Source organism: Perissodus microlepis, chromosome 17, assembly GCF_051167445.1.
Source record: "Perissodus microlepis isolate ML-2025 ecotype Zambia chromosome 17, ASM5116744v1, whole genome shotgun sequence".
NCBI classification, from domain to species: domain Eukaryota; kingdom Metazoa; phylum Chordata; class Actinopteri; order Cichliformes; family Cichlidae; genus Perissodus; species Perissodus microlepis.
In genome coordinates, this window is record NC_140477.1 from 36,251,067 (window position 1) to 36,263,487 (window position 12,421).

The 12,421-nt window shown below is 40.9% G+C and overlaps 1 protein-coding gene across 2 annotated transcripts in view; it reads right to left on the reverse strand.

Moving 5' to 3' along the window:
- Nucleotides 1-2,153: 2,153 nt before the first annotated feature.
- The window catches only part of scube1 (signal peptide, CUB domain, EGF-like 1), a 120,735-nt gene continuing 110,467 nt past the window's right edge, over nucleotides 2,154-12,421 (reverse strand). For both annotated transcript variants that reach the window (XM_084909492.1, XM_084909491.1), the window contains 11 exons: nucleotides 10,967-11,065; nucleotides 9,540-9,656; nucleotides 9,273-9,431; nucleotides 8,928-9,131; nucleotides 8,685-8,846; nucleotides 8,374-8,541; nucleotides 7,407-7,568; nucleotides 7,102-7,299; nucleotides 6,585-6,737; nucleotides 6,393-6,472; nucleotides 2,154-6,254 (listed from right to left, as the gene is read on the reverse strand). In XM_084909492.1, coding sequence (XP_084765618.1) covers nucleotides 6,102-6,254; nucleotides 6,393-6,472; nucleotides 6,585-6,737; nucleotides 7,102-7,299; nucleotides 7,407-7,568; nucleotides 8,374-8,541; nucleotides 8,685-8,846; nucleotides 8,928-9,131; nucleotides 9,273-9,431; nucleotides 9,540-9,656; nucleotides 10,967-11,065 — 1,655 coding nt within the window. In that variant the 3' untranslated portion in view covers nucleotides 2,154-6,101. The remainder of the gene's footprint in view (nucleotides 6,255-6,392; nucleotides 6,473-6,584; nucleotides 6,738-7,101; nucleotides 7,300-7,406; nucleotides 7,569-8,373; nucleotides 8,542-8,684; nucleotides 8,847-8,927; nucleotides 9,132-9,272; nucleotides 9,432-9,539; nucleotides 9,657-10,966; nucleotides 11,066-12,421) is intronic.

Consider the following 12,421-nt stretch of genomic DNA (forward strand, 5'->3'; position numbering starts at 1 on the left):
ACGCAAACCCAAATGCAAAAGAATCTGTTTTAAAATGCAACTCTTACTCTAAAATAAAGTAGTGAAGAAGAGCAACAAAAGGAGAAAAGGAAAAACAGTAACACAATCTCATGTGCAGCCTGCTCTGCAGGAGACAATACGATATAAATTACATGTCAGTGCATAAATAACACATTTTTATCTGTTGAATGTATTGAATTACCACACCTCCAACTGACTGCTATGTTTACTACACAACTTAATTATTGTCCTCTTAATCACTACTAAAAAGCAATGTACAATAAGCATCAGTCACATTTCATCAAACTTAATTAAAAAGAGCTGACTTAAAAAAAACATCTGTACCTTGAATCTCTGCTGTAGGGCAAAATAATGACAATGCGTGTGAATGGCAACTAAATCTTCTCAACAGCACAAAGAGAGAGGAAGAGCACTTGCTGCTACTTCCTCCCTTTGATCCCTTGTGTCCTAAAGCCTTCCCCGTTACATCTCCATCTATTTCCTGACCATGTTCATTCCACCTTTTGCTCCATATATTTCTGGTTTTGTTTTCTCTCGTAGCAGATCCACCTTTTTTTCCCTTGTCTATCTGTATGATCCACTTCAACACTAAACTGTGTTACACAAGGTGCACGAGCACACAGGTAAGGTTAGGGAGAGGCCGGTTGTGTTAAGAGATTTAATTGGGCAATCTACTGTCAGTAGTAAAACTGAACCAGTGGGCTGCTGTCAGTGCTTAGGGGGCTTTCACGCCATCCTGTAAGCTGCATGATTATAACAACAAAGAGGGAAAAAATTATATTGACCAATTGGCCCAGTGCGTAGGCCCACCAGGCAAATGCCAGTTTGTATGCCAGATTGCCAGTCCAGCCCTAGTTACAAACCAATGGTAACAGCTGGTTGTGGAAGAAAAAAAAAGTGAAAATACACTTGAACAATCACAATGAAGCCATGGTAAGAACACAGCTGCATTACTAAATATTAAGAAAAATAAAACTGCCCACATACTCTGTGCTTTATTCCCAGTCAGTAAATCCACAAGCTGTTGCATGCAAAAGTAACTTTTACCTCATTACTTTGGAGTTTAATGCACAAGAAGAAAACCAAAAACCTAAAGATCTTTGAGTGCCCCCTACTGGGCTATTTGAGTATATGCAGAGTTGGACAAAATCCAGCATAGACTTGTTTCCTGTGTAGGAACAAACTGTCACAGAGGTGGAAGCTGAGAATAGAGTCCAGCTGCTGCAGCATCAGCATAGAGCAGCTGATGTACCAGCTGACTGTTGCAGCATCACTGTATGCCACAAGTCCTGCACACCTCTCTTTAATTTGGAAGCTCATCATTTAGCCTGGAAAATAGTTTGCTGCTTTATAAAAAAGAAGTTGTTTTATTAGTTGCAAGGCACTGTAATTATGAGGCAACTTAAAGGTTTGCTTCTAGAAGAATGGATGTGATCCTCTCTTACTGATTGGCTAGAAATAACCTCACTTCCAGCATTCATGCCACCACCTCTGTCTCCTCTTTACACTGTCTGATTCTGTAATATAGCAGCTACAGTGTATGGCCATCATGCTATCAAGTTAAAATACTGGAACAAACATCAGTTTAGTTATAACTCTCACAAAGGACATCCACCCAACCTGTAACTTTTTGTCTGTTACAAAAACAAATGACACTGTTAACTCCTTCTGCTATGAATTCAAAAGAGGTCATTATTAACACGATTTAAATTAATGCATGTATTAGGAGTAGGTGGGACAATATGTAAGAGTTATATTTAACAGGCTGTACATTGCTATAATTATTGGATTTTTCATCTGATAAGCTTTTAAAGAGAAACTGGAAATTTCTGAGACCCCCAAAAAATGAAAGTATCTCACCTCCCTCTCTGAATAAAATTGGAATAGTGTGTGGATGATGGTGACGCGTATTTCTGATGTAGTGTCCAGATCTGCGGCACAGATTGTTTCACTTGATGATAAATGCAGTATTAGCAGTGTCAGCTAAATTTTCCGGTGGTGTACCGGAAGACGGTTGTGCCAATAGCACGTAGAAGCACATCTGAGATAAGAGATGAGCAGATAGGAGCGTTTCTCCTCTGAGTCTGTTCGACTGAAGATTCCACACGCAGTCAGAAACGAGACAAGTCAAATCGGGTTTCTGCTACTATTTTATTTAATTTGTTCAGTACTGGAGTTTCATGGACTAAACAATGGCACACCACTGCGTTACAGTTTCTCTCTTTGGATACAACCAACTAACACAAACGTTAAAATTATTCCTCTACAGAATGGACTAAAGTACACATACACAACCTCTGTTTCTATCACAGGCACCCAGCACAAAGACTCACACACAAAGAATCAGTCACGCAGCGCACACGTTCTGTTGACACTCATAAACCACATTCATATACCCACTCACAACCGAATACATTCTCAGAAAAAAACAATTATAAATTTTTAGAGCATTTCATATAACTTTTTCCATAACACTCATAATGAACAGGACCCACCTCAAACAAGAAGGAGGCCGTACCGCAGTATGGAGCTGAATATCTAACAAAACGACTAATTTGGGAAATTACACAATGATTTTGGTGAGAACAGCCTTGAGGACACACTGTATTTCCACATGTAGCTGTCTTACAGGGATGATTCTCAGCCAATGCAAAAATAGATTTTTTTATTTTCCTTACTTTTTAAAAAAAAAAAAAAATTTAATTCTGGACAAAACCCCTAAACTTTGACCAGTTTATCCCAGGTGAGTGCCATGCAGGACCATACTGCAGGTTTTGCTTCAGCCCATTAATTACAAGTAGTTCACAAAAATGCATACTGTTTTTCAAAGCAAAAGTCTTTTGATTGATTTCCTACCTTCTGGTCACTGGTTTCATTTCAGAGCACTATGAAAATCAACTTTCAGACTTTAAAAATCCATCACTGTAGTTTTTGTAGTATCTTGTTTTGTAGCGTACATTCAAGAAAATGTGTTTTTGGAACATTAAATCAAAGACAAAAATGCTGGTCACAGCTAAGTATGTAACTAACGAGTTTGTACCATCGATTCTAATAGATCATTGAATTGGTTTCTGTGCTGTTTCTGATAATGACTTGGATCCAGAAAATGAAACGGTTACATTTTATTGACTGCTCCTTCACGTGTTGACCCAGTAATTTCATTGAGGACAAATGGCATTCACTGGCTAACAGCTAATGCAGCACACCCACTAACAGAGACACATACACATGATACATAATATAGCCACTAGCTGGCTCATCCTAGCTTTCCTTAGCTTTAAAGTTAGCTAGTAATACTGTTGACACTGGGGGAGCATCAAGTAACACTTTGGATTTTATCTGCGACATTCACACTGAAGTCACTCCACAGACTGTTACAGGCAATGCAAATTTGTTTAATGAAGACTGAAACTAAAAAATCTGAAACTGTTGAGTAACTGTCCTCTGAGTTTGAAAATGGTCCATGCTAGCAAACTGCACGCCATGCAAGTTTATATCAAGTAAAGTTAACTGTCATAGTGCACTGAAAGTTTCGTAGCTTCTACTTTGAAAAATACTCAGCAGTGATTTGTGTTTGAGAACAAAAGTAGCAAAACCATCAAGGTGGTAATTTATTTGAACGTCAGTGTGACAAGCTCCAATTTAGCGATGGCTATCCCTTATCTTCCTTGTGCCCAGCACAAAGACTAGAATGACACAGGTAACAGGACATTAGTCTCTAAAAAAATGTCAGCACTGATAAGGGATTTTACATTTTTACCATCAGCATGCATGTTGTTGAACAGAATTACACACAGATCAAGTTCAGTGAAGCTGTAGTTGCTACAAACGCTCGGGCAAGAGATGCTTCTCATTCCGACTGCGCCACTACATTCACCTTCAGACCAACACTCCACTCACTCCTGACTCGCTTTTCTAACTCCAGTCTCAGTGTGCAGCTGTAGAGTCCATCTTCAATATGCGGTATAGGAGTTTATATATTAGTAACAATGGGAATGACACAGAAACGTTTAGTTTGTTATAAAAGAAAAGTATAGTATACTCACATTTCCTGTTTAATGGAAAAGTGCGCATCTGTTTGAAGTCATTTTAGAAACTTGTAGATATTGTGATGTATAATGCCATCATGCAAGAAGCGTTTACAGAGACACTTCTTCTCTCTGGCAGCTATATAACGGATTTGAGGGCTGAAGTAGGACTGGGGGAGTGAAAACACGTACTGTAGCGATGGCGGCATGGCTGGCTAATCCAGCGCTTGCACTGTATTTCTATGCGTATCAGTTTATTCTACAGTCGAAGGCTTTGAGATGCTTCAGCCTACCTAACTCTGTGTGTGTGTGAGTGTGTGTGTTATTCAGACAAATTTGAGGGTAACTGCAAGCTACAGAGTGGAAGCAATAACAGGAGACACAGCTGCTTCTTTTTCTTATCACCACCACACCAGGCACATAACACAAAAAGGTAACAAAACATGTAACTTAGATCCTTTCCCCTACAGTTTAAAATATAAAATTCAAGTGCAATGAAAGTTCCAAATACTAGTTACACCAGGTACATTTCTGTATAACGTAACAATCTGTTACTTGCAGGTAGTTTTATCTCATCTCAAAATTACAATGTAGATTTTGCAATTTGCCCAATTTAATCTTTCCCCAGTGGATAAAGCATCACTGGAGTGGAAGGATTTAGATGTCACCACTTTAACATTTCTGATTTAAGTGCACTGATTGTTTTCTCATCTCTGTCTCGTGCACGACAGGGCCAATAAAGAAATCCAGTTCAGGCTGTGCTCTGCGTGGGCACCTGTGTATGTCCACACGCTTGTTCGCAGATCATTTTTAAAACATCTGCGCGCCCCTCTGCAAGTTCCAAAATGTTCAGTATAAATATTAAAAAAGGACATAACAACACAGAAAGCAAATAGGAAGACTGTAGAATACAGCTGTTAGAGAATGTGCAAAAAATGGGAAATGACTGTGAGAAAAGAAGAAACAGAGTTTGACCGATATATTGGGTAGCTGATGCTGGCCTTTTGTTAAGTGCTGCTGTGTAATAGCATGCGGATTCAGACTTTTAGATGACTTTAGAGTTTTTTAATATGCATGTTTTAAACAACAGCTACATGTTGATAAATTTTCTTTGTTTTTGAGTTGGATGAGAAGATGAGGTTTTGTTAAAGCTGGAGTAGGCAACATGTTTGCCTGTGTTGGTTATGTTCTCATAACCTTGTAGGATTTTGTATTTGAAGTAGTCTGAGAGGGAATAACACCCTTGCACCTTCACAGGGTTCTGCATTCGGGCTTTAGTCTAACTCTTAGCGAGAGACGTACAGTTGCAGGTCTTTTCACGCCTGATCAGCTAGACTATAAAACAGTACAAAGATGGAAAAGGTCATGTTGTAAGCAGAATACAGTGGAGGAACGGATTACGGCTGGTTAGCCTAGCACTGACAGACTAGGAAAGACTAGTCGATAGACCGAGTCGTCTTTTTTCCACAAAGCTGCGCATAATATTTCAGTTTTTTGGCGGTGGGCATTGGGGTCTCCCTCAGATGAAACAAACTTACATGTGGGATGTACCATTACCTGCAGGTTGGGACACTGCTGTTTCGCTGCACATCCTCCACTTGATTACCACTTTATATACATTCTATAAAACATTCAGAGAAAGGAAATATTTGCCAGATGATTTTACTAAATTAGTAAATTACCATAGTTACTGTACTGTTTCTACTGAAAAATATGTATTCATTGTTACTGCCAGATAAACCCTTACTCAAATAGCATGCCTGTGGTAATTAACAGTTCAGTGCAAAATCTCCAAATTTAAGAAAGAATATATCAATACAATATACAGTATAAAAATATAAATACTGGCCTTCAAAAACCTCTATCGGTCAAACCTTGTACAGAAAGCTCCAATGTTAGTGATGTCTTACGAGTTAGAAAGCTCAAATATACATGGATGAATAGACAGAGGCAGGGCAGAAGTGGGATGGGGGTTTGGGTTACATTTAGTTTGCTGGATTTGGAATGATGCAGGATGTCAGGGTTGTTGACCAGGACCGTAGACGGGCCTGTCTATTTGTATGGTCGTAGGAACCTGGAGACTTTGGAGCGCAGCAGCTTGATGAAAGAACGAGGGAACATCTCTTTGGACTCTGCTGCTGTGTACTTGAAATAGTTCTGGGGGTGAGCCAGCACATCAAATAGGGCTTTTATCAGCTTCTTGTCCTGTGGGGAGAATAAAGATACAAAGACTGTCAGCATACTGGACCCATCTTATGAGGTGATGATTTTTTTTACCTTATATGTTAGTGTTTGACCTTGGAACAAAGATCAGCTGGTAATATGATCACATTACATGCATACCTTGAGAATCTCCTGGTGATTCTCAGAGGCGTATAGCCTGCCATCCCGCACGATGTCTTCTATCAGCTGCTGGTAGTCCTCTGCAGCATAACAGGGTTAAATCAGTGGGTGAAAATACACAACGCAGTGAAATAAAAAGCTGTAAGATTGTTTAAGGTTGGCTGTCACTGAACTGCGATGAAGCTGACTCACCATCGTAGGTGACGTATGGAACTTGGAAGCCTTTGCCGCTGTTCCCCTCGTTGGACTTGAACTGGATCCAGAGCTTACGGGAGCGGGAGGTGAAGGCGATGGGTCGCTCGTAGGTCTGACACGTCTCGTAAGTGGTGATAGAGGTGGGATGGGCTGAAGACACAGCACACAACACAGTTAGAATCTTCTAGAGCCTTTTTTTCCTGGAGCACGTGGACTGACCTAAAGCTCTAGAAAAAATCGGTCCAGTCTGAAATGAATGATAAACACGTTCAGGTGTTGTCACAGCATGACATACTGTGACACTGGACACATGTGCATGTCATGGCAGCATCATTAAAGTCACTGTTCACAGGTAAGCATTTAGGAAAGAACCACAGTGCCATATACTTTCTTACAGGCACTGCCAACCCTATCACTGTGCAAAAAACACAAGCAGGCACACTTTTGCATCTTCATTTAAAGAAACGTGAAGTCAACGAGTTCATCAGTTCTCTACATTCATATTTCTGTTTACCGCTCTTCCTCATGACCAGCACGTCTCCACATTCATCCTCAATGGGGAGGAAAATCTCTGGCACCACAATGAGGATGCGTCTCTTGTGTGGTGGATTTATCATCCACACACAGTCCACGTTGGATGGGTAATCTCCAGGGTAGTTAGGAGACTCAATGTAGCCTGTGTACTCTCCCAGCTCCCCTCCGCACACCTGGTCTAAGGACAAAATTGTAGAAACCCTTTGGAGTATTTCAACCAATGCCAACAATATTGTGATATACTTCTCATTATCAACCACAATGGGTAATAGTGGGCAGCTTTACTTTTGCACTGGGAGACGTTGGTAGCACCATCGAAGTCGGTGGTGGTGTTGCCCGGGCAGGTGATGCAGTAGTTCTGGCTGGATTCTGACTGGTAGGTGCCTGCTGGGCACCGGATGCAGCGGTGGGTACTGGAGTTGTAGTAATGCCCGGGAGCACAGTGCACTGAGGAAAGGTAAGGGGTAAGTGTGCACACAGTACAACTCTATTAAAGAGTAGACACAGAAAGACAACACTGAACCGCACACTCACTAAACAAAATCAGTTTGTACCAAGTTCCATCTCAACACATCTGAGCACTACTTTATGGCCCCTTAGTCATGTGGCTTTATTAACCCATTAAAGTGACAGCATTCTGTCATTCAGACAATGCTCTCCTTTATGATAGTGTTTACCACAGATTCAATCAAACATAACCAAACATTAAGAGAACGAGCCACAGTAATCAGTGTGAATCAGCTAAACGCATCATTAATATTCTGATTTGCTAGTGTCATGAAATTTTCCAGATATTTTGTCTTAAACACAAGAAGTTCAGCATAAGTCTTATTAAAAGGAAACAAACAAACAAAAATAGTGGTTTTCATCCTCTAGGATCATCAGTGGATGAACATGCTAAATTTCTAAATACACTTTACTTATCTCAGTGTGGACTGACCTGAATACATGACAACAACCAACAATCTCTCCACACATCTAACAATAAGACAGCCATCAAACCAGCGGCAGCTGGCCGCAGGGTTTAGGACAGTGGCTGAAGCAAAAAGAAGTTTGGTAAAGTCGTGAAACAAGACTTTGATCAAATGTTTCTGGCACACTGTCAGGGAACTCAGTCCTTACTGGTCGCCTCTGGCACTTCTATTTTAATTGTGTTGTTTATTGTTGTGTATTATTTGAACTGAACTTGCACTATAAAAGCAATTCCGACAAGTATCTTCAAAATAAACCACAAAAAGAACAAAAGACACACCTCTGGCCTCACAGTCCCTGAAGGACACAGATCCTTCATACTTGGTCATGAGGCCTCCTCCACAGGGGAAGCACAGAACACGGCCTGGTTCTGGCTGGTAGAAGCCCAGTGCGCAGGGCTGGCATGGGCGGAACCCATCATCAGAAAAGTGACCGACTGGACACTGACCTGAGGGGATGATAGAGGAGAAACTTTCTTTTTGGTTTTCATTTCTTCTTTCTACAACATTAATATTAATATCCAGATTTTCTGACATTATAAAATGGAAACAATCTCAGTATTAGTGAGGAAAAAATGGGATAGGGAATTACCTCCACACTGGGACACATTCTTGGCACCAGCGATTCCCTGTCCTTCAGTACTGGGACATGGCTCACAGGAAAGTTGTCCCACCGTGTCCTGGTATGTACCAGGGGGACACTGGACACACTGCTCTTGCTCCCCACTATAAAATGTCCCCACACCACAGCTCACTGAGAAGAAATACACAAGTTAGAGCGATAGATCCTGATGAAACAGTAACACCCAGTCAACTCTTTCAGCTGGAAACATACCACACTTTCCATCTCTGAGGACTTGTCCTGTGCTGCAGGTCTCAGCACCCTCTGCCGCCTTAGGTGGCTTCTGGGCCACTTCATATTCGGTCCCAGAGAACTGGATGTAGAACTGCTGTTTGGTGATGGACTTTCTGAGTGTCCTCATGGCACTCTGCAGCCTCTGCTTCATTCTCTCTCGCACACAGTCCACGTTACACGACTCTGAGGAAACAACATTCAGACCACATTTCTCCATTTTTAATGTCCGGGTATAAATTTCGATCATAAATATTTGATTTCTCTGTAGATTTAATGTTTTTGTGTCGATTATATTTAAAGCAGAGTTAAGAAGGATCACCACACCTGAGGCATCTTCCTCCTTCATCTCCATCTCAAACTCAGCGGTAATGTGTGAAACCTCCTTTGAAGGAGATTTGCGTCCTCGCCGGCGCTTCTTAGATGAGTCACACTTGAGGTTGACAAAAGTTACCTGGCAGTCATCGGTGCAGGGGAACTGGCCTCCTTTCAGGCAACCAAACAACAGTGAAGAAGATCAAATTTAGACTGGGCTATAAACGCCAGTATAATATCAGTGCCAGATGCTGCTGATTAAATATGACAGTTCATTACCTTGGATGTTCTGCTTGGATACATCTCGGTGTTTCTCCTTGTTGCGGGGCTTCAGGTGACACTTGGCATCTTTGATCTTAAACCTGGCCTTCTGCTTGATGGGTGGTGCCAAAGTGTCTATTCATACAGAACAACATAAGCTGTTAACTCAAGATCACTTTACAAATTAACTCTTTATTTGATCAAAGGAGCTTGCAAAGAAAAGCGTCTGGACTTCTTTAAGTTACTTGAAGACGTTTCACCTCTCATCCGAGAAGCTTCTTCAGTTCTAAGGTCAAATGGTGGGGAGTCCCAGATTTAAACCCAGTGGGAGTTTCCCCCCACAGAGGGACAAAAGGACCCCCTGATGATCCTCTAATCGCCTGAGCCAAGGTGTGAAACTGGGTGTGGGTCCCAATCAGCCAGAGTTTCGGGTGTGTTCATTGTGAAACCTGGCCCCACCTTATCATGCGAATTCCTGAGGTCAGATGGCCCAGGATGTGAGTGGGCGTTAAGGCGTCTGGGCCGGGAACTTAAAACTGGATTATAGATGGCAGAGAGTTGGTGTCGTAAACCCCCGCCTCTGTTCAAAGATGGTCGCTCACAGTGGACATAGATGCTTCTTTCACTCCTCTTTATTTGATCATTTATAGGACACTACAGCCATCACATAACTGCTCATTTGCTATTTGTTGCACATTTGTTGTGTGTATAATCTCAGTTGCTTGTTTTTGGTCTCGTTAAGTGTGTGAACAAACTCAGAGTGAAAAAGAGGCAAGTGAAGAAGAACTTGCTCAGTGCATCATGGGAAGCCCCCAGCAGTTTACTGCAGCATATAATTAGAGCTATTTCGTTATATTTGGTAACTCATAACTGTAACTCATAACATATTCTGTTATTTCATTTTGTTACTCTCTGCCTCCCGCTCTACTTTTGGAAACTTTAGTCACCAGTAAACCTGCAGAGTAAACTCCTCTGTTAGTATGATACACTAAGATATGACAGGACCTGATCATTCAAGATTTTAAGCTAAATTCCAAATTCAACAGGAAGGTCAGTGAAGAGACAAAAATATAGCAGAAATGTGGTCTCAGGCCCAGTTAGTAATCTTGCATGTAGTTGTAAATTATGCTTATTTATGTATGAATTATTATGTATTTATGTATGAATTATTATGTATTTATGTATGAATTATTATGTATTTATGTATGGATGTTGTATTTTCAGTACAAATGTACCAGCTACTGCCTCCTAACTACCTGCAATTAAGATAAGTGCTAAAATAATAAATGCTACCAGAATTTAATGAGTAATTCGTGTAAAAACAATTTCTGAAGTGGAGACGAAGCAAATCAAAAATAATATTTTGTAGAGTCAGTACATGTGCAGGGAGCATAGAAGTCCCATCACTGATCTGCACCTACTGTGTCCCATTATGTTTACTGTACCGGCACAGGCGGGTAAAGCCGTGGTGACGTTCCTCTTCTGAGGAGGTTTACCAGGCTGGACGGGCACTCCGCAGCTCAGTGTGTAGCTGTTCTCTGAGTCTGTGAGAAACAACAGGGCAGAACAGGATTAAGTGACCAAAGAAAACCAAAACCTGATGATGAGAACAGGTTAGGACTCCCGTTGTATGTTTCATAGGATGGCCAAAGGCACATTTGTCAGCATAATTAAAACAAGTTTTGTAGATGTTTAGTGGTATAAACAAAAATGTGACCTTAAACTTTGATTGTGAAATGAAGACCCAGATGAAAGATCTATGAGCCATGCTTTTCTCTGTTAATACACGTAGAGACAAAGATGCATTTGGACGGAGAAGTGAGGGATTAAAAAAGAGCCCGGGCTCCTTTCAGCCACAGGAATTTACATGGCTCATTCCTCCTTAAATTAAGATGTACTCATAAAAGACACAAAAACAAATATTTCACTTCATGCCTGAGAGCGATCCATCATTCTCACACAATAGCTGCCAAGTAAAGCGAAGCGACAGCCATGCTGTGGAAAAATTGGCATGATCAAAGAATGCAATCGATTTACAGATGTGTGTTAAGTACTATTGCAGGAGGAGAGGCTGGGGTGCCAGCAAAGAGGAAGGATGGGTGAAGCCAACAAAACCTCTCAGAGTGAAAAACACATCAGTCTGAGCAGAGAGGCCCCTAAAGAATCCACAAATATGGCACTAAAGAGCGCAAGCTTCATCAAGAGGGGAATGGCACAGACAGACCACCAGAGGGCAGCAACACATGCTGCACCAGAGCAGCACAAAGGACTGTTTCCAACATACAGCACAGGTCCCTGTGCGTCTGTCAAATCCTGCCTCAAGATCATTCAGAGAGAAAACTACAGAGACAGAATAAAAAACCATCGATGACAATCAACATGTTAATGTAGAGTTTTCACTGTTGTAAATAAAACTCAATTGAATTACTGTTAATTAATCTTTAGTTTTTAGGATTAGTTATAGATTAGATTAACAATTAATCATTTTGAAGCTACAAATGAAGCTGACAGCAGGTTAACAATTGCTCTCTCCTTCCTGTCTGACTTTCTGCAAACTTGTTTGTGATCCTTCCTGTTTTTAATACATATTCAGCGCAAGTTTGCTTTGGCTTTTCTTCATTTTTTGAATCAGTTTCTTTACAGATTTACAGATTCCAATTACAGATTTATTTGCACCAAAAAACCATTTAATGGACTGGAAAAAAAATGAACGCATGAATATAAGTTGTGTCAGCATTAAACATTTGTGGTCGACAGATGAAAAGGAAAACCCAAAAAACCAAGCTCCTACATATTGAACATGTCCTGGTACAAATCTGAACATCACGGCCCCAAAAGTTCACTGACAAAAATAGAAAAATATATGATTAATAGGAAACACTGTTCTGCCATGAGACGCC